Genomic DNA, 23,134 nt, shown 5'->3' with positions numbered 1-23,134 from the left:
TTCATAAGACAGCATTTCTAGGGACCACAGAAAGCATAACCTTACAGATTGACACTAACTCAAATCATTTACAAGCACAAAATCCAGCTAGTCCTCTCCTTAGACTTCTTCCTCTTGACATAAGCATTACATCTCATTAATTTAATAAGATTATTGATAAAGTCTGATTTATAGAGCTTTTTATTATCTCAACTTACTTGTCAACAAGAACTTGGGAATTGCCCCTGTATTCTTAGTTTTAAAAAGATCTGACTGCACAGACACAAAGAAGTATCTACTCCACTGCTCATATACCCAGTTACATCCATTTTTCATGCCTCCCTCAGTGGCCCTTGTGCACAAGTTGCTATTTTTAGATGCCAGACTATGCATAGCCTTGTTAAGCAAAAGAAGCTGACAAGAAGGCAGAGAGGGTCACCCAGCTTTGCTGCTGCTCAAAGAAGTTTTTGTTAAGTATTCACATAGGAAAAGAATGGTTTAAGGCTGAATAAGGGGGTTTTGTCTAAAATCAAATTACAGAAAGTTAGAGACAGTTGAAAGCATCGTCCTGATTAACAGCCTCTCACAAATTCTTTTTCAAGAAACCTAGAGCAAATTGCCCACATTTAGTTAATTTTACATGTTAGTGAATAAACTCCAAGAAGCTTAATTAAGGCAAGCTCATCTTCACAACGTTTGTTGGCCCAAATATAACTGTACAGCTGTATTCACCACATGAGGAAGCATCACCACTATCAGACATCTTGTAACCACTAAATGTATGATTATTCAACCATGACTCTATCAAAGGCACTGGGGGAAGAAGTGGATGCTTTTCTAAGCCACTGTGAGACTTGAAAGAAAGCAGGACTTTTCTTCAAGCGTCACATGGCAAATCACACAATCAAAATAAACTTTATTTCCAGTTAACACATTGCTTCAGCTACAGAAAATCAGGGGAAAAAAAACACATTTATCATCAAAATATTTGCAATTTGAGACAGAAAAAACAATAAACAAAATGTTTAAGTAATCACATAACCAAGATGTTAGATGCTTTAGAGCATCAAGTTAATCCAACTTGCACTGACAGTGTGTTTCGAATATACAAAGTTGATTATCTGCAGACAATGAATAGGTCTGATTACACAGCCAACCCTGCTCCAAACAGGTTGGACTACAAGCCTCCTGAGGTCCCTCCCAGTCTAAATTACGACAGGATTTTGAATTCATTTTCACCATGTCACTGAAGGAAAGGAGCAGAAAAATGATTTCATGTTTTCCCGAAAAAGAGGCGGCTTCCTAAAATAGGAGGCACGGCAACTCTCCAAATGGGAGCTATAACAGCAGCAGACAGTTCCCTGCTCCAGACACTGTACTCCAGAATACACCCAATTTTCAATGGCAGACAAGCAAGGTGGCTGCCTGCCACTACCATCAATGGGAGAAGAACAGGACTCTCATCCAAATTAAGGAAATACCACAATGGATCACAACAATCAGCACTACCAACAGATCTGTCTGCCTACAGGAAGGCAGGAGAACAGGCACATATTTGCTGTATTCTTGATGAATTCAGAATGACTCCTTGGCACTTTGGTCCTACTGAGTCTGTGGTTTCTTTAGCTACACTGTTTTTCAATCACAGGAGCTGCTATTCTTATCATCTTTTACTAACTTATGAGGCACATTAAAGGTAGAACATTCAACCCAGGAGTTTTCAATGTATAGTCTCTCAAGACACACCCAGAAATCTCACATTGAGACATCCACCCAGCTTCCATACTGTACTTCACTGTACAGTAGCCAAAAACCAAGCCAGATGCACGTTCTACAGAGAGAAAACCAGAAAAGCTGCATACAGACCTTTACACAACTGCAACTGTAGAAAAACTTTTTGTCAAAAGAAGTGCCATTTCAAGTAGTACAAACCTAATTTTCCCAGAGTACATTATTAGTTCACATAGTTGTTGTTCCTCCTCCTCTTACTCCCTCCTTCTAAATACCACTAAATTAGACTGAGCGTAGACAGAAGCAATTGCATATAAGCATCCAAAAAAAACCTCTGAGAAAATGAGGAAAGAATTTACAACCCAATTTCGGACATGCAGAAGAGTTAAAGGGCAGTAAGAAGTCCTTCTAAAAAGACTTGTGTTTTAGGGTTTTTATAAAGTCGCTCTCTAGTTGTGCATTAGAAAGAATACATTGATACAGTAACTACAGCAGCCAATTAGCATCAAAACCACTGTTTTTTAAAATATAAGCAAAAAGTAAATGCATTTCTCCCCACAGTATGACTTAATAATTTGCTAATTCTCAAGGTGACCCAACATATCTGCAGCTGTGCCTCCATCCTCCTTTCCATGAGAGAAAACTGAGAGCCTGCCCAGCCATAATGTACTTCAGGGGCAAACTACCCCAGTGCTTATTCAGACTAAGACAGCCTTTCCTCATTTCAGCTGGAGACAACAGCAGCTGTTCCAATAAAGCAGCATCTCACCTGCATCAGCTGCACACAGAGGGCACACAACACCTAATTCATGATGACCACATCTTCCTACAGTGACAGCAGGCATCATCACCCTATTGCTCCATTCTCCCTGACACTGCAGCAATGCTCTCACTTCAGAGCAATAAACACGGAATTTAGCTGCACTGCCAGTGCTCCTCTTCTCCCTTGCCTTGAAGATCACAATCTTGGCAGAGAAAGAACAATTTCTGTGAGCAGCCACTGGCCACATACAGCGGCCTGCTGCTGTGTGCACTTGTACCAAACAGTGACAGAGGATTTGGCATTTGCACTGCAGTTCTCTGGATGGTTGAAGATGTGACTGTGGAAAGATCTGCTGTTTACAGCTTGTGATTCCAGCTGACAAGCTAGCACTTGGCTCAAGCACTGCAAACTTCCACATTTGAAACAATGCAAAACAAGTTCAAGTGGCCACCAAGACTTCTGTGATGCACCACACATCAGCAGGCAAGTGATAATGCAGTAATATATTCAAAACCAGTATCAGAAAGTCAAAGAAGGTTTGGGTGTTTAACAGGCATAACATTTCTCCAGCTGAAAGGAAGACCTGAACCTTAGTTATTTGTACCTAAAGCTGTAACTTATCCAAGGCAGGGCTGCTGCACTTCAAGCCTGTGCACACAGGACTCAAAACACACTCTGGCATTTTGTGTGCTGCCAGTAGCAGGGCTGGTTTACTGGTGTCTCACACAACTACCCAGCCATATGTTCACATACAAGTTCTGCACTGGCTGCAGTAGAGGTGATGGGGGAGCATAGTCACAAGCCCAGCAATCAACCAGCTTGTTGCAGGGCTGCTTTGCCTACAGGTCTGACACCTGGAAGCAGCTGCAGCAACTGAGCACTTGATGCCCTCCTACTCCCCTTGAGAGAAGGAAGCACCTTTTGCATCCTTTTAAACTGCCATCTCATCTTGAACTCACACCGCTTACACATTACAATTATTTTTGTGGCCCACCTTATCGATTCCAAATCGGGCACAGGACTTGCCCTTTACAATGACTTTTCCAAGAATAGATTTGAAAGTTCCCTTGGCCTGATGTGTTACACCAGCAGAGAAGCCCTTTCTATAGCCTCATCATTCAAGGCCACAGTGGCAGTGGCAGACTCAGATGGAAGAAACTGTCTTTCCCCAGCGTGGTTCCTATGACCAAGAATCGAAGTACTGAGAAAAGTTAGAGCAGCGTAGCACTGAAAATACCCTGGTAACAGCCTCTGCAGTACTTCCACGGCCCTCCTGTATTTCGGGGATGACAGGTAAATGCTGCCGCCACCCCATCCCGGCCACCGCTACTGTCACCCCCTCGACAGGAAGGACCACTCGTGCTTCAGCCCCTTCCCGAGCGCAGCTCGGAACCGAGCTGCAGGAGCAGGCGGGCTCGGCACAAGTTTGGCGCCGCTCCGCCGTTCGCCCGCCGCTCTCGGCAGGGCTCTTCCCTCGTCCTCCAGCACAGCTCTTCTCCCGGGGCAGGGTCAGCGCCGCTGCTCGCGGTGCCGGGCAGGGGCCGCGCGGTCCCCGGCTCCCGCTGCGCCGGCAGCGGCCGCTCCTCCGGGGGCGGCGGGGACGGGGCGGGCCTGACGTCAGCGATGAGGTGCGAGGCCGGCGCGGAGGGGGCGGCGCGCACCGACCGGCCGCGCTGGGAACTGCGGAGCGGCCCCGGAGCCGCGCTGCGCGCCCGGCCGCCCCGGAGACACCAAGTCCAAACACGCAGTGCCCGCCCGCCCACAAATCCCAACAATCGGTGCTTCTCCCAGGACCGACCCGACCGGCGCGCTCCGGCCCTGCATGTTTCGTGGGGAGTCTAACAGCGGCTCCAGGCTCGCCGGGGGCCCACCCGGCAGAGCAGTGGAACCTGCCGGCTCCTCAGCCGCTGTCCCACACCGGCCTGCCCCGGACCCGGCTATCGCCCGAGGGGCGCTCCGCCAGACTGCCCCGGTGCCCTGGAGGGCCGGTCCACTCCGCCCGCGTTCCCCTCTCCCCCACTCCGCCCGCGTTCCCCTCTCCCCCTCTCCCCATTCCCTCCAGGCCGAGACCGCTTCCCCACGAAGTCCCAGCCCCGTCCCGAGGAGGGGCACCGGAGAAAGAGCCGCGGCGGGGGCGGCTGGGACGCGCACTCACCTGCCCAGGCGCCCAGCGCCGGCCCCACGGCGGCCGCGCCGCTACCCAGCACCCAGACGCGGAGCCCGGCCAGTAGACGGTACGAGGCCAACGCCGCCGCATAGAGAGCGCCCAGCGCGCCAACCCAGTAGAAGAGGCCGGCGGCCGGGAGCACGACGGGAGCCACCATGCTGCGGAGGCTGCCGCGGCCGGACTGAGCCCTCCCGGCCACCGCCGCCCCGCAGCCGTCACGGCGCCCGCCCCCGCCCCGCCGCGATTGGCGGAGGGGCCTCTCAGCCACCGGGTAACCCGGCAACGCGGCCGGGACCGCCCGCCCTGGGGCCGCCCGGCCCCGCCGCGCCGGGAAGGGGAGGACAGGCAGTGAGCGGCCACACGCCCCCGTACTACTTGCGGCCTGCACCCCACGTGGTCGGCACCGCTCTCTTTCCGCCATTGGCCGGCGGGCATGGCCGTCACCCGGTTGCCGCACTTCGATTGGTCCCACGGCCCCGGAACCTCGCAGGACTGGTGGAAGACGGGGCCTCTCCTCCCGCCCCTATGACGTCATATGAGCCCATTCATAAAAATGCTGAGGCTCCGCCTCGCACTCGACTATGTCCCTCGGCTCCCTTCCCCCCAGCCCCGCACTGCGCTCGCCCACGGAGCCGCGCCGCGATCGCCACGGCACGGGCCCGCAGGGACCCCTGGGCACGGGGAACCCGCGCCGGGGAGAGTCCATCCCGGGGAAAGCGGGACTGGGCACCACAGCTCAGCTGCCACTGCTCCCCACGCACCGCGGGGCTGGCAGCGCTGTCCCGTCTGACTGGACTCGATCTGTCTTACCCGATAAGATCCAGGGTCGACGGAGGCTTCCTGAATATTTTTCCCCGAGTTGACCACTTGTGCCATGCCTGTACTAGCCCTGCTCCTTCGCCCTTCACCTGCCCGTTTGATACCATTTCTATCCCAGAGCCCCCCACACGGTTTATTAGGAATGTGTGGATTTGGGAGGAGTGTAGGAGACACCTCTGAAATGACATACACACCCCGCAGGGGGCTCGTTCCGTGATAGTGAAAGGCACAAAGCTCCGCCGCCTTCTTGCACCTCCAGCCACTTGCTAGGGCATGCCACCCGTACCTCACTTAGGGGCTCGGGCTTTTCCCTCCCTCCCAGCGGGGAGCCTGGGGCAGAGAGGATGTGGGACAGTGTAGGCTGTGGAAAGCTGAAGCTCTGGAATAGCTCATGGTTGAGATGTACTGCCTCAACAGGCTGAAACGGCAGGAGTGGCTGGGGAACATGGAAAGTCAGTGGCAAATTGGTGTAAGGTGTGGGTCAATTAAAATGTCACAAAAGACCAGCTGAGGTACAGGGGACTGTTGTTTTTAAAGGGAGCCTCTTGCAACTTTCAGTGCCAACATTTTTTTTTTTCTGGAAAACAAGCCTTTTATTCCACTTATTTGACAATTATCTTAGTTCAAGCAGTAAGAAACCTTCTCTAGATGAGGTGTTTTGGAGATCCACATACATCAGAGTTATTAACAGCAAGTGGCATAGGGGGGAGTATTAATGTTGCCTTTCCTTTCTCTCCTGGGCTGGCAAATAGGTGACACCCAAATCCAGACACTACTGCTGAAGATCTCCAAGCTGTACCAGCAACAGACTGCAGCCATGTTTCCCCTCATCCACTCCTTCGTGTTACTTGCCACACATCATGTTGATGTCAGAGGAAGCCCCCAGGAGCCTCATCTGCCAAATCCTGGCATGCCTCAGGCCTGGCTTCTCTTTGCCAGGATTTACAAGCACTCTACAATTATGCTTTCCTCATCCCATTCCAGGTTTCCTAGCCTTTGACTGCTTCAGGGCTTGGAAAGAGCTCATGTAAGATGCCACCTTAATTGCAACAGGTAAGCAGTACCCTGCGAGTTGCACCTTGAGACCACAAGCTGATCACGGTGCCATGTGAATGCAGTTACAAGCACTACTGCCACTTCAAAGCTCTCATCTAGAAACAAGATGCACTTGTATAACATCAACTACCTGATGCAAAGAACTGTGCATCCTGAGATACCTGAGGCTGCACTTTATGACCTTTCATCTTTACTAAGGGAAACAAGACCAAAGAAATTAAATGAAAATTTGCTGTGATAGATTTATTCCTTTTATTAGTTTAATAAAAATGCTTGCTACATTTCCTGTTATTAAATACATATACACAAAATAGCTTTTCACTCAAAAATACATAATTAATAGAAATCAAAGGCTTCTGTTAATAACCTACTTGTAGAAAACAAATTCATAGTGGGATTCAAATTTCATTGGATTCAAAACACACTGTCTGCACTGATGTCAGGTAAAGACATGAAACTATCATACACTGTGCAACGAAAAATTAGTCAAGTCACTGTCTTATTGGCTGACCTATAGCTTTACAGTTGATTTTTAAAAATTAATCAAAAGTAGTGGTATCAGACCTAATAGAAAGGAACATGTCACAGGACTTTGTCCTATTCCACAACAGGAAGCATCCATCCTTCCATCCCCATGGTGAATTAGTTAATTTTTTTATTTTATTTTGTCAATCACTCATGAGAGGTGACACTGCAGAGGATCCAGCTCTCACCAAGTTTTCTTCCTGCATTTTTCCCAAGTGAGCCCAGCTACTGCTTACTGGACACCACCTTGGGACTAGTGTGATATGCTAGGGCTAACTCCTGCAGTCATTACACAAGGAAAATCGTTATAGGCTTTACCAAGTGTGTAGTTGACATAACACCCTCCAAAGACAGGACTTTGATTACAAAAAGGTGCAAAATACTGGGATAATTTTCCTCTTGTTCCATACCAGCCTTTCCTTAATTTCTAAACCTATTTTAACCTGCATAGAGAATCTTGGCATTTTTGCATAAACACTTGTGTGTTGGAAAGAAACTATATTGTTACAGCAAAATTAAAGAACGGAGGTAATCACAGGGAAGTTGAGTGCCACTCCTCGTTGGGATCATTGTGCAATTGTTTGACAGAACATGTGCTTGCTGTGGCCATATCACACTATTTTCTTCTACTGGCTGTCAAGGCAGTTTTCATCTGTTCAGTTTTTGCAGAATAAATGACACACTGCTGATACTCACTCTTTTGTCTTCCAGAGGACAGGTGGATATGGCACAAGCATCTGGAAAGAGAAAAGGTAGAAAGGAGATCTACTACAGGTTGAAGACAACATAAGAGCTGAAGCAAAGGATGGAAGGTAACAGTGGTCACCAGAGTCACCAACTGTTGAGAACAGAAGTGGATTTGGCAGCTGGACAGTGCATGTAGAGGATGGAGGAAAGGAGATGAGCATTAGGCAACCTGCTGAAGGGAGCAACTTCCTACTGGACATTCATGTAAGCTGTACTGCAGTTACTAAGGGGATGCTACAAATTACGAATGGGTCAGAAACAGGGAAGGAAGTACATGGGTGCTACGAAAGATTTGTTGGTCTCTGTCAGAGTCTACCCATCTTTTATTATAAAATCTGCCCACTGCACTGCAGTTGTGCTGCTCCTGAGACCTCTTGTCTGAACAACCTTCTTGTTGCAGGTCAGGACAGAACCTGCCCCGCTGTTCTCTCAGGGGGACTGATAAACCCCTTGACAGAGAAACACAGACACAGCAAGGCCATCCTCTAGTTCTTTTTGTGTTAAAAAAATAATACTGGTTATTCAAAAGTGTTGCTATTTTTTATGCTACCCTGCTTGGAGAGAAAGGCAGTCCTCTGAGAGGCTTACAGTCTACATTTAGAAGACGATGAGTCACAGGCAGGGAAAGGGACTCACTGGAAGGGAAAGAATTATACAAAGGTCAAATGAGGGGGTTTGCATCTCTTGCTTGTGGGCATCACACATTCCTGAGCAACAGGCATATTCCCCTTTCCAGGGTTAATCCCAGTATTCTCATGAGATTTGTAGGTCTGTACCCATTTGCTGTAAGCTGCTGCAAATCCCAAAGGAGCACCCAGTCGGCTGAACTGATGGAACAGACAGGCGTTTTGAGCATACTCACACATCAACATGCATACACATACGAGGATACCTTGCCAAGGCCCCAGAGATCCGTATTTCCACAGCCTCTTTCATCAGTTCAGGCGTGTAGTCAGTTCCAGATGACTGCAGATGCAATCTGGGTCAGGGCAGTGATGCAAGGGCGGTCAACCCACAGCTTGGCTACATTGCTCCATCATATGGACCGTGGCCAAGCTGTACAGCAGATCACAACAGAGATGAGAGAGAAGTCTTTAAGAAAGCTAAAGGAGTAGTGACATGCATGACTAAAAATGCAACAATAGGGAACAAAAATAAGGACGTAGAACTACATCAAAAAGGAGACAATGAAAGCAGAAATATAGCACAGGAGCAATAAAACACAAGGAGCAGGGGACAAAAGAGCACCCAATAAGAAAAAACATTCGATTTTTATTATGAAGTTTTTCTGTGACATTGCTGCCACAAGTACCTCACAAGCAATACACATCTCAGCGAGACCGCGTTCCCATGTCTCCCTCCTGCCCTGCTCTTGGTACCTGAGGAAAACTGTTCTCACTACAAGCCCACAGGTGAGAACCCAAGACAGTCACTCACTGTCCCCACAGTGAGACCTGTGGCTTGGGGGTCTCAGCACTCAGGAGGCCTCAGCACTGGGATCCAATTCTCATCCCAGCCTGCCCAGTGCTGCCAGAAATGCTGCTCTGCAGCAACCCTGAGACAGAGAAGGGGGACTGATGATTATCTGTAAGGTGTCATGTTTTTTCCTGCCACTGAGCAGTGTAGTCATTTGTTTCATTAAATGGCATTTTTGTACCCAGCACTAATTTTATCCCTTTACAAATATGTTTTTCACTCTAGCAACTCAAGAGCAGCCCTCCCTCCTGTACAGTCATTCTGCTCTTATGCCTCTCTTACCATTACTCACACTTATTGCAGTGAGGCCAGATTCAATAAAGGGCCTGTCTGCTGCAGTGCTGAGCACTGCAGTGTGTCTTCGCCTAAGTCCAAAGCCCCAGTTTAAGACACCCTGCCCCAGTGCATACTGAAGGCAAAAATTAGAATACTTAAGAATGTAATCTTCATTGTCCATTCTGTTAAGATCTCTATAAGAACCATCCAGGCACGCCAACAGATCTCTCAAAACACCTCATCAACTGCCGAGTTCATTGTAATGATGGGGTGAGGCAAGATACCTTGTGTGGAATTCCAGATCCTCAGCCTTTCCTTAGGCACCTACTCCATCTCCTTGCAGGGGTCATGGTAGCCCTCTGAGTCCATACACTATTTAGCACTTACCCAGGAATTCAGTTTTCCCTCCTCTACCCAAAAGGGCAGAAAAGTGCTTTAACAGCATGGCACAGGTGTGCGGGGTGAGGTGATTTTTGTTGAAGCCAATGCACAGCACACAGAATCATCATATCACAGAACCATAGAGTAGCCTGGGTTGGAGGGGACCTTAAAGATCATCTAATTTTAACTCTCTTGCTATGGGCAAGGATGCCTTTCACAAGGCCAGGGTTGTCAGAGCCCCATCCAAGATGCTCTTAGACATTCACAGGGATGGAGCATCCTCAGCTTCTCTAGGCAACCTATTCCAGTGCCTCACCACCCTCAGTAAAGAATTTCTGCTCAGTAACTGTTTTTCTTTCAGATGTAATCATGGGAGGGAAAGCAGTGGGACTGAAGGGGCTGGGGCAGACATCCTCAGTCCTATCCTGTGCATACACCTTCAGCATATGTTAAAGTGATGTATTCAGGCAACTCTAGAAGCAGGTATTTATGTAATCCTCCTCCCTCCTGGCATGCTACACATGAAACAGGTGCTGGGGGATCCATGGTTCAGACTTGGGCTTTGCCAGCTGGCTCTCACTGTCAGTTCCTACAGTAAGGATTCCTGCAGGCCTAACATAAGGCACCTCGAGCTGATCACCCTGCTCTGCAAAGCTTGCAAGAAACAAGGGAGCCAGAGAACAGCAGGTTGAGAGAAAGGGATGGAATTGGTAACATTAAGTGTCATAATAAATAACCAACTAAGCGCAGATTCTGATTGATGTGTTGCTCATCTGCAATTGCACACGTTGGGTATAGTTTCTATGAGAAGGGCAGAAACTTGCAAATACAAGGCAGCTGCAAAACACAACTCAGCCTCGAAATGCCTGAGTCAGTCAGGCATTTTGGGTTACCACACTGTGTAACAGCTATACACTCCTTGCTTCTCAAATAAACCTTGGGCATCAGAAACCTGGCCTGCTTCAGGGAATAAAGTCCCAAATTTCTCAACAACAAAACACTCCAGGCAAATGTAGCAATAGAAGACAAACAGAATCTAAAGCCAAACAGTACCTGGCATATTAACTAGTTGAGTCTATAGACTTCAAATTTAATGTGCCATGCAGATGTAGGCTGCTCTTTATGAGAAGGTCTGCTCAGTTTCCCTTACAAACAGGAAACAATACAAATGGTACCACAAATTTCTAGTACTTGATACAGGGATTTTTCACTTTTACCTACTATGGATTGACAGGTGCGTAGCCTGTTAAAACTCAGAATTCCTCTTTTTGTTGCCATTCCCAGTTTAGAGTTCTCAGAAATGATTGCAATGGGGAGCTCCAGATCTTATTATGCAAACCAATAAAAGGCTTAGTAGGATATGCATATAAAGTGGGGGTTGGGTTTTACAAATCACCAGCAACATTGGAAATCAAGTACTACTAAAAAAAAATTCCAACAGTTGTGCATGCTGCAAATCCAAGTGCAGCTTGTGTTTACTGGAGACATAATATGGCCATGGCAACAGATTACCCTTTTTCAATCCTATGACCCACTGAAATATATTGATTTTGAGCTGAAAATATCATCTGTAGAAATGAAATGCTGTGTGCTCATTGTTTAATCCTTGATGTCTCTTCTAACCAGTTTTTTAACTGTAGGTAAGTGATACAGATACTTGTCCACATAAAATGAACAAAGTTCAAAAATTCATGGCACTCACACCACTGCCAACACTGTCATCCTGCGTGATACATTCACTTTCAGACCCAGATGAGGGACTACATTTGGTAATAAATCTCTCTCTTCTCATCCTTGTTAAAAAAACTATACCCCTCAGGTGTCTCCTTAAAGATCCACATGCAAGACAGTTCTGATGCCCCTGCCAAAAGCCAGTACTTGTAGGAAACTTTGTCTTGGCTATTCCCAGTTTTTCACAAACATGAATTCCACTTTGAATGCCTGTTAAACACAATGTATCAGTCCTAGAGGAAATGTGAGGCAGAAAGTTCAACTAGGACCCTACCAAGGACAGAAGTTGCAAGCAAAAACTGTATCTCAGATTGCTATCTATCTTTAAACCCCAATTATGCATCTGTGTATTTTTCATCAGTTTTAAGCATTGAAATTGTCATTTTAAAACCACCACTGTATAAAAACAATGTAGGATCAAAAACACCATAATAATGTTTCCACCCAGAAGGCCATCTATTCAAGGTCTGTAATATGCTATCCCCCTCTGGAGACTTCAATGGTAATCTGAAGATTTACAGCAGCAATGGCCTGGCTCCAAAGTATTCCTACAAAAAAAAATAATTAAAAGCAAACAATGAGCAATTTAAAAAATCAGCCCAAAAATGCTCCTGCAGGCTATAGTGAACCCTCCCTTTCTGAATCTACTGCTACCAAACCAAGCCCTGCCATACTCTGATTCTGTTCAGTGTGTAGGTTCCCAATACCTCTATATATTAATTATCTGTTATTCTACTCATCAGCCAGCACCTGCAGCAAAGCAGGTGTACATTTATATATACATGTGTTGAGTATACACGTGTACACATTTTCTCCAGGCATGGTTACATAAAAACAGCCAAAGAATGGATTTGGCATGCTCTTAGTGACAGCAGAAACACCTTATTTTTGCTTAATACAAAAAGCTGTTTTGCTTTTGTTACTGAATCCCGCAAATGTCATTATCAGCCTTATCACACGAATGCTGCTCACTTCTATAATTTTGCTCCCCCAATCAGTGTTATTTCAAGATGTATAATCAGCACACGAGGACTAGAAACAAGTGACACCAGTGGAAGTGCCTCTTTTAATGACAGAAAGCCTTGCAGGATGACACAGGCAAATCAGGACAGATTTTTTTTTTTTTTTTTTTTGCTGAAGGCCTACCACAGTTTTCCTACGCATTTCAAGGGGAAGTCCATGACTTTCTTCCAATTCAAAAAGGTTAAGAAAACCACAAGAGAAAGAACCTGCTATGAATAGGAATTATTTCTTTAAAGAATCAGACTCGTGATGGAAGAGGAAAATAACTTTCAGGAATCTGGGTTAAATAACAACCAAGCATGTTTCCTTCCACATCCATACCATCACTCTATGGTCATACCTCTGCCCTGTAAGCTTCAAACGTCTGTAGTTCAAATCCCATTGTACAGAAAAAAAGTACAAGAAACCATTTAGAAATAATTCTTTCTTCACAGTCTTTCATACTGTCTCATAACAAATGAGCCTTCCATTTTCATGACTTGCTCACCTCTAGGCAAATGAAGGAAGTTTAATTCTTAAAATCAATTAGCTTCTTTGCTTCAGCAACTACTGAAAGTGCCAGTGGTAGCACTTAATGCATAAATTGATGATTGGATTGATTCTATCACTTAGTTTACTACTGACCACTGAACAAGAAGTTACCTCCTTAAAAATATTATTTCTCTTGGAATAACCTGCTACAGCTGTGGACTTGAAAAAATAAAATTAAAATGGATGACTGAGCAATAATTGCCTCACTCCTTACCCTGTGGAGATTTCCTAAAAGCCAAAATACCAAATAAAAATCTAAACTGTCTGCCTAGAGGACAGCAGCCTTGCTGAAAAGCAGTGTTCTTTAATCTTTAGGTTCTTCACTACTGCACTAAGTGCTGTATGTAATAACTACACAATCCAAAAGGTGAGAGAAAAAAGACACAAGGTTCCCAAGGAAGCTGATTATACATACATTTTACATACATACATTATACATACACTGTCTTGGCCTAGATGCCTAAAAACTTACCTAAAACTTGTTCCATTAAAACTCCTACAAGTAGCCCATCCAGGCATAAGAAATCAGGTAGTACTGCATGAATTCAGCCATAGTGTCCAAACCAACCACACAGTTCAGAGCAAACACAACCAAACTACTCTGCTGCTATTAAAAAGCATAAAAGGAAAATAATAGGACAAAAACCAGCAGTACTTTCAAAATGGACCCACTGTAAATTAACATATCCATCTCAGAATCCATTGATACACAAGAATGCAGTATTACAGGAGGGAATATCCAGGGTTCCCGAGTCAAATTCCCCACTACTATGCAGAACCCAACACTGATGTTCTTTCCTGGGTATATCAAATTTCCTTCTAAAAGAAATTTAAACTTCTTTCATGAAACCACTCCAGAATATTGTTAGTCTGATCATTAGAGCTCTTCCTGCAATTTCCAGCAAAATCTACCCACTGTCCCTTTTACACACATTTGTTTTGCTTTATTCTAAACTTGAGTTCATATAATTATTTTCCTTCCTTACATAACAGTGTAATTGTCACTTCTGTGTCTTTCTGTTAAGCCTCTCTATTCCTCTTAACATCCATGTGCTCCTTTTCTGCATCTGTTCCATCCATCTGTTTGAACCCATTTATCTGAATGTGTGTGCTAGTTGGGTGCTAGATAAGGTCTTATTAATGCCATATACTTTGACAGTAATATTTTCTATACATACAGGAAATCCATCCATTAATACTTTCTAGAACACTATCTTTTTTAAATTATTTTCTCAGCCATGTCACATGCTATCATTCTGCTGCTAACTATTACACCAACTACCAATAAATTGTGATCAGTTTCTATTTGCATCACTAAATCTCATCTAATTCTATTAATCTCAGTTTTGATTCATCTTATCAGCACATGGATATTCCAATCCTCCTCTCTATCAATACAATCCACTGGTTTTGTTTCATAAGATTTTACTACTGTTGTACTTTTTCACTAGTGTCACACTAAGGAGAGAATTCCAATAGTCCTCAAAAACTCCAGTTTGCAGCCCTCTTTCCATCAGTATAGTCTCTTTCCACCTATTAGCTGCTAGTTCATTCCAAAGTCACCTTACAATGCAATTAATCCAAATTTTCTCTGTTTTACATTATCTTCTCACATGGTAGAGTATCAAAGTTTCTTCACAGTGAACAGTAAGGTAACAAGGTAGTCTGGCACATCCTTTTTTTGCTGCATTTCATCTCACCTTTAATTTCTCTGTGATCTTATTTTGCCCTTCAAAAACTGTCCTACAGCTAAGTGTACAATGGCTGCCAGATTAGATCATCTCTTTTATTAATCTTGTCTTTCCTTTGGGTACCCTCAACTATTTGACCCCCTTTACATGTACCTTCCAGTGCTAATACAGTACAGTATTTGCAGGTATATTACACATTTTTTGGAAAGGGGATATGTTGTATTTATTTGCTAAAGCACAACTGCAATGCTAATGCATTGCCACTGAGATAAGAAAACAGAATACAGGAAATGCTACTAATGCTATTGCAAAGCTGGAAAAGCAACAGTTAGAATGGGAACAGAGTAGGCCATACACTAACAGGTTTAAAACACATTAAAATAGATGAATCATATTTCCCTTGCCTTGATCTTTTCTGCTTTATTTTGTTCTGGACTTGCTGGTTTTGTCTCTCGAGCCATCTTCACCAGCTTCAATCTGCAAGTATAAACCACCAGAGGTTGTAACACTGGCACTGAAGGCACTTACCCCTTTTCTGTGGCTACTCAATAATTCCTTTTATAAGCAAAACAACCTTTTTTTCCTCCACTACAACACCTTCCCTTGAAAAAACCCACGTATTTCACTTTGTTTCCCTTCTTCTGAGAACCATCTATTTATACTTTAAGAACTGTATTTCAGGTGGCATCATTGGCAAAATCTGATGTGCTTGCTGACACAAAAATGTTTGTAGACCTCACATACTCTCTTGCAGAAACTGAGCAATAGAAAACAAGCCTACTATGGCATATTTCCTTTTTATGTTGTTGTTTGAGCTCAACAGTATAATCTTCTTTGCACTGTATTTATTAGTTAACAAATACATTAGTATTCCCCTGAATCTGAAGAGGATTACTATTAATAAGGAAAATAACCTAACAAGAATCTTTCCATTCCCAAGGAAAGTTTAAGCATGGTCAGCCTCAAGTTCAGCTTACTGCAGATGCATGACACCACTGTCTTTCAAGATCTGCTTCAAAAACATAAAGAGGAAAACAAGAATACACAAACAAAATTTACTAAATTCACTTCCGACTGATTTATTATTTGTCATTCCTTTGATACATCGAGTAAGTTAATTAAAAAGTTACTTTAAAACGTCAGAAGGCTTAACAAGAACTGACTTCCACTATTGGCATAAATTAAATTAAATTAACATTTAGCGTTAATTGCCTCATGTTTTTTCCCTCCTCGCTTTGTCCGGAGAGAAAATACCCCTCTATCAGGTAAACTATCAAGTTTTGTTTGTTTCGTGGGTTTGTCCCACAGCTTCAACGCACTTCAGCTCCTTCATTTTTCCACTTCACATTTTAAAAACTCAAAGGAAAAAACCCAACTCGCAGATAAAAGCATTCGATCCCCTCCTGCCACGAGCCAGCCTTTGCTATCCGCGCAAGCTGAGCGGCGGAGGAGGCCGCAGGAAGGCATTTGTCTGTCCGGGTCCGTCTGCGCAGCTCAGCGCAAAGTGGAAGCAAAGGTCCGCACACGCAGAGAGCTCGCGTGCCGGTGCCTCCCCGGGGCCCCGAGCAGCCACAGGTGCAGCGGGGCGGCGGCAGCCCCAGGGCCAACGCGGACGAGCCGCCGTGCGGTTTAACCAAAGGAAATCCCTCTCGGGGGAAAGCGGCTCCGGTAGAGCCCTGCCGGACGCGGCCCCATGGCCACAGGTAGCGAGGGGCACGGGGAGGCCCCGGCTCCACCGACACCGGGGCTGGCCAGGACTGGCCGGGCTCCCCAGCAACACCTGCTCTAGGACAAAGCCGCCACTGACCTGCCGGCGCTCGAGGCGCTCCCCCGGCCCGGCCGCGCCCCGAGGCCGCTGCTCGGGGATAACGCCGGCGCTCACCAAGACACCCGGCCGGGCACAGGCCGGCCCAGCGCGGCAGAGCCGCGGCTCCCCCCACAGCGGAGCGGGCGGGCACCGTCACGGCCGGCGCCGGCGAATCCTGGCCGCTCGTGGCGGTTCCCGTCATGCCGCAGTGCCTACAACTCCCGCCGGCCCCCGCGGCCCCGCCGCCGTTAACCCTCTGCGGCGCCGAGGCGCTTCCGCCGGCCCACTTCCCCCCCCCCCCCACCCCCCTTGCCGCTGCCCGGCGGGTCCTGCCCGGGACCCCGGCCCGGCGCCTCCGCGGGCCCCGAGGCAGAGCCACCCCGGCCCGGCTCGCCGGCGGAGCTCGCTCCGAGCGGCCCGGCTCGGCCCGGCCCGGCCCGGCCCAGCGGCGGGCCCCGGGCCGCTGACACTGTGGCGGGTTTCTGCGCTCCCGCAGTGTGGCTTCTGGTCCCAACCACAGCTGTTTGCTGCTGGCATTAACTGCACGCTCCCTGCGAGACAGTAAAAAGCAAGTGAAATATCTTATTCTAGCTGGTGGGGTTAAAAAAAAAAAAAAACAAAACTATTTATGTTTGAGGAAGCAAATTGTAATAAGCAAATTAACTCAAAAATAGCTTTACAACCCCCAGAAAACTTCGGGACAAAGGAGGAAATGCTGGGCTATCCTGTAGTGAAACTCATGTGAAAATCAGTCGCACGCTCATGTTCTGCCCTCCTTCCCATACACTCTTCATACAGGTGCTTGGTATACGTGTGACTAACACATACGGCACTTTTCCAGCTCCTCTCTTAAAATAATAGCAAACAATGTGCATGCAACTATTCTGCCGGGAACTAAAAAATATACTGGAGAGTCAGAATCAATTAATAAAGTCAGTGAGGGACAGGGGCAGATAGCACGAGTTCAGGCAAAAGCAGCACCTCAGAGTAAAACCCTCTGGGTCTCACCCAGACCCCCTAAACAGCTCGGCATTGCACCCCGAAACAGCCGCTGCACACATGCAGAGCTCACCCCCTATTCTTCTATTTTATTTGCAAATTTTTTTTAATGAAAGCTTCATGCAGCAAGTAAAAGTCAAATAGCTCTAATTTGTAGTGCTGCAGACTGTAACATGCTCAGACGTGTAACTGCCTGACAGACTACACAGAAATCTGGCTTAGGCTCCAACCTCTGAAACAAATGCAAATATCCAGAAACATTCTGCTATTTCTCCAATATTAAATTACAAGTAAAACAAACCTATTGCCAGATTTTTCATATAAATACGTCTTAAAAAAAACAGTCACTACAAATTCATTATTTACTTCAAACTATAAACAACACAGAGGAAAGAAACACATATACGTTTTCCTTCTCAGAAAAAAACCCCACAACTTATCTATGAGAAAAGCACACACATAGCTCCTTTTTTTGTAAGTTCATTTTTTTAATACCCTGCCCCTGAAATCAGCATTCAAGCCCATAGATTTATCTAGAGAAAACACAATTGGGAAATCTTTTTATGGTTTTGTTTTGGGACACTTAAAGGAGGTTTTTATACACAATTCACAGCCACAATATTTCAAACAGCATGAACACAATTATTTAATTTTTTTTTTGTACTGTAGCAATTTTTACTTTGGTATATTTTTCAGAATTTCCTGGGAAAACACAATCAGTCCCCATCTAGCTTAGCGCACCTACACTGTTACCTCTTTCTCTACATTTTTTCTTTACAAATCAGGCACAAACAGTTTATAGGTGTTTACATATACATGACAAAGTAAGAAGAAAGAGAATACCACAAGAAAAAAGCTCAAAACCAAACTGAAGGTGTGAATGACCTCCTGCCATGTTCCAGACGTATCTACAAAATCCCTGCTCACTGGTACAGGATTATACATTCCATTATAAGTTCAGCCTTTTTATATTTGGTACTATTTTAACACCCTAAATTTATAGATTTTTTAAATTGGCATGTTAAAAGGGCTTTATTTAAGAATTTAAATGAAAATAGTGTTATGTTTTGTCATATTACCATAATCCTTCTTTTTAAATCACTTAGAATTTCAGTATAACCTAATTAAGTAATTTTAAGTAAGTCTTAACCCAAATACATAGATCTAATAAAAATGTATTTTGCAAACAGGGAAAATAGACTTCTAAAATGGATTCCTCAGGTATGAGCAAAGATGCTGAAACATTTCCTCCCCATCAAACTTTGAGATTTGAACTATTTCACAACACTTACATTTAAAACCAAAATACTTATAAGAAAACAAATTTCACCAAATATCTAGCATAATGTTTCATTCCAGTTGTATTTGTTTATTCCTTTTATATTTGAAATAAATCCATTTTCCTTGAGGAGAGAGAATAGGGGAAGAAAAATACTTAAAAAAAATCCTAACTACCTATCTGCACATACTATTTATTTCAAAACTCTTCTAACAGCAGTTTATACTTAATTTTAGATAATGTGTATTATTTTTCCTGTAGAAATATTATTTAGATTTCTGCCTTTTCAAAGGCTACAGAAGAACATTATAGATTTTAGAGACTTCTAATAATGTTTAATCTCTCACTTTTTTCAATGCTACAAACATCCCATTTGGTAAATGGAATTTACATTTCTCTCTTGTCTTAATTATCCGAGTTGAATCAACAATTCAAACCAGGAAGGACAAGTGACGTACCGTAACACAATAGCAACTCCAACACTTTAACACAGCTCCTCTATCTATTGGTGTATAAAAAGCTTACACGAAGTATAAAATACCTCACAAATGCAGACACTTTCCTGATGAAAAAGTTTTACTTATTGACTAATTTGACCTCACAACTGCATTTTTCTCAAAAAGCATCCTGTCTAGAGCTTTATGCCATTTACTGACTCTTGCTTAATTAACCAGCATGCTTTAAAACCACGTCTCGGTCCTTCAACTTAATCAAAACAGACTACTTTTAATTGCTACCACATCAAATATATTTGTCAACACAATGAAACCGTATACAATTAAAAAGAACTATTTTTTCCAGCCCTGTCTTTGACCAACCAGAGATTGTAGCATCTACTTCCAGTTTATTAGCTGTCCTAATATGAAGCAAACTGAAACACACAGCACAGTTCCCAAATATATTGATCTTTCTATAATATCCTATCATTTGCATCTTTTAATGGGAAAATCTAGTATACCACTGTCAGCACTGCTGTTCTCCTGCAACTGATCAGACATCAGAGGGACTTGGCATTAACTTCCCTCCCTCACAACACTTTGCCTCTTCACCTCTCTCAAAATAAAACAAAAGTATCTATGTTTGTCTGAAATGTCAATAAACACCAAAATCTAAAAGGCCAAAAGGTCAGGTATTATTTAATCTGAACAGAAAAAAATATTTTTTTTCTCTCTCTCAAGCCATCATAAGAGTGGGTTACCTGAGAAGAGATATCCATGTTCCTTGGAAGTCTGTCCTTCTGTCCCAGAACAGGGGCTGTGCCACATTCTCTGTAATGTAAGAGGGAATAGATTAAAATTACTGTATACCCCGGCACATTTTTGCACATTCAAATTATCTCATGCTCAAAAAGCTTTCTATCTTTTGGTCTGAAAAGCATTTTAAAACCTCTTATTACATTTTAGTCTGAGTCCTCAAAATTGTTTTTGATAAGTCAGGTATACATGTCAAAAATTAGTTCCATACATTGTCAGTTGAAGTACTAGATTCCCCAGGTCTGGTTTTCAGTTCTTAGAGGCCTCTATATCACTGAATGCTCCATCTCACTAGCAACATTTAATCTGCAGGTGGTACGATCTTATATTAGAAAAAAATAACATTTTACTTACATTGACATTTTTTAAAGCCATTTACATGAGGGAAAAAGTCCTGAGATATTTCTTCCCACAGCAACTTTTCCCTCCTCTGCTTTAAAAGTTGAATACTTTCTCAGATAAATACGGTCTTTGCCTTACCCATTTTTCTGTGATTTGTATTATTTTGTATTTACTTCTGATGCTGCAGAATTTACATAGGCCTGTAGTTTTGAGATTTCTATCTCCTCCCTCCACCTGCAAGGTAAATACCAGCTAAAATCACTGTCTATACACCGTTCCCCCCGCTCTTTTCCCCCTAAACTTTTCCAAATAAATGTGAAAGGGGAAAATGTTTAAGATAATGAGTACAAATTTAGTGTGATAATTTTTTTTTAAAAAACACCTTACTTCAGTTTGTCATTTAATAAGCATTATCAACATAAATCATGGTCAGAAAGCCTCAGCACTGTAAGGTGTAGTATTCATGACTAAACTGCCTTAAAAAAAAAAAATCTGTCATCTCTTACCCATTTTCTTCCACGTATTTACCCTCCTCATACTGCTTAGATCTTCAGCAGACTGTTGCCGCACATGTATTTTTACACACAATTTCCTAGACACTGACTAATGTGAATCAAGGAAGAATTTTGCACAAAGTTAACTTATCTAAACCACTTATTTCCTCCATTCTCTCTTTTTGTCCATGGTGTCCAGTGCTTTTTTCTACCCTCTGCTCTTGTTTTGTTTGGTATTTTCTCACTTTCCTGTACATTTGTCTCCTGCTGATCCTACCAGATCAGGCAGCAAGAACTGAATGTCTGTCTCTCCCCGCTGTTACACTGCCTGTCATTTTTTGGTGTTTTATCAATTAAATAAATTTGACCATTATATTAATATATTTTTAAAGACACTTTTTCTGTACCTTCTCTAGAAACTTGCTGATCACAGTCACTGATACTTTTGTAAAGCAAAGTCAATTCTGTCTTGCTGTAGCACATGCTTCTTCCAGAATATTAAGGATGTATGACTTAGAAGTCTGTGATAAAACACATGCAAAAGGAAAATGCATAAGAAAAAGAGGTTAATTTGTACAGATGCCCCTAAATATCATAAAGAAAAAAAAAAGACATTTTTAATTGGTTCTGACTTTTTAAAGAGATACCATCATGAAAAAACACCTTTCTTAAGGGAAATTATTTGTCTAGATCACTAGCAACACTTTTTCACACTAATAAAAGTAAAGGAAATTTTAAAATTCAAATTTACTGTTAAGCATCAGCACTTTAGGATTTCTGCATTTCACTCAGCCTGGAAAGTGAGAGTTGCCTGTTGGTTTCACTTTTGTTCTCAGCTAGTTTCACTTTCATGCACTGGCAGAATCTTTTATGTTTTTGGTTCAGCAATGTTAAAGCCAAAATTTATATCTTTAAACAATCTTCATTACGCTTTTAATGGACACAAACTGTTTGTGTCCATCTACTTCCCAGGACACTATGAAAAAGCAATTTGGGAGCCTAAATATATTGGGTAACATACTTCTAAAGGAGCAGCTTTCACCTGTCTCATGTTGGGTTGTAATCTGCTCTTTCTTTCCCTGAAATCAAATAGGAAATGTGCCATTCACTTCAGTGATAGCAGGATCAGGCCACTGGGTCTGTAATTTGCAACAAAACAATGCCATATGCAGACCCATATATTCCTTATAACATACAATGTTTTCCTGTAATTATTTTCCTATGCATACTCAAGGGGGGGAAAATGGTCTCTACATTTACCTTTCGGTATGCTTTTAAATTAGCAATAAATACTCTTCTTGACATAGGCCATAGGAAATTAGAGAGCATACATTCTCTTTGGTTTGCATAGAGAAGGAAACACTGTATCTCCCTGCTACCAACTGCGGTAACTCTTTCTCCTCCTTCTGCCAAGTGTAATCTATAAAAAACATTCCAGCCCAGGCAGAACCTTCACTGTCTTGCACCAGGACCTTGTCTAACTAGTTTCCAAAGTATACACTTGTATAACCCTCATCTTTTCAGGATAAACCACAATGCTCTAAGCAACTGAACAATCAACAGCAGCACAAAAACTGGCTTGCATTTATATTTTCCAAACCTGTATATTCCCTTTTATATTACCTTCCCTGTCTATGGTTCAGACTCCAAAACACAGCTGTGAACTCACACACATGGAGGCAAGCACACATACATCCAATGGAATCTTCCTCTAGCCACCAAAGCACTGTAGCTCCTGCCTTTGTAGACACAAGGGTTTCTGAGACACGGAGACTTAATGGAAAGACTTAGGGGTTTATAGGAGCTGTGCAACAATCACTGTTCAATTTCTTTCACAGAAATTTGGTGTCCCACAAGCACATACAGAAATTGTCACTAGCTGCTTACAGAAATTGTCATGTTTGCATGCCAAAAGTCAAGAACTAAAAGCACATATGCAACTCCTGTGAGAATACTCATATCATAGTTTTATTTACAGTACTGTTTATTTCACCATATGAAATGTGAATAAAAATATGGAATTGCATTGTGATCATGTACACATCTACTTCACATTCACATACT

General features: G+C 43.6%; 1 protein-coding gene and 1 long non-coding RNA gene across 2 annotated transcripts in view; both read right to left on the bottom strand.

Moving 5' to 3' along the window:
* Nucleotides 1–5,061, bottom strand: part of HSD17B12 (hydroxysteroid 17-beta dehydrogenase 12) — an 80,974-nt gene extending 75,913 nt beyond the window's left edge. The window contains 3 exon segments of the mRNA XM_062494562.1: nt 4,629–4,802; nt 4,805–4,982; nt 4,984–5,061. Of these exon segments, the coding sequence (XP_062350546.1) occupies nt 4,629–4,802; nt 4,805–4,982; nt 4,984–5,061 (430 nt within the window).
* A 1,692-nt stretch (nt 5,062–6,753) lies between these two features.
* Nucleotides 6,754–12,162, bottom strand: LOC134044951 (uncharacterized). The gene is made up of 2 exons (XR_009933285.1): nt 8,680–12,162; nt 6,754–7,777 (listed from the first exon to the last, which is right to left on the bottom strand). It is a non-coding gene; the product is annotated as an uncharacterized LOC134044951 (long non-coding RNA).
* Between the last annotated feature and the right edge of the window lie 10,972 nt (nt 12,163–23,134).

This window comes from Cinclus cinclus, chromosome 6 (assembly GCF_963662255.1).
Source record: "Cinclus cinclus chromosome 6, bCinCin1.1, whole genome shotgun sequence".
NCBI classification, from domain to species: Eukaryota; Metazoa; Chordata; class Aves; order Passeriformes; family Cinclidae; genus Cinclus; species Cinclus cinclus.
This window is presented reverse-complemented; position numbering and strand designations above follow the sequence as displayed.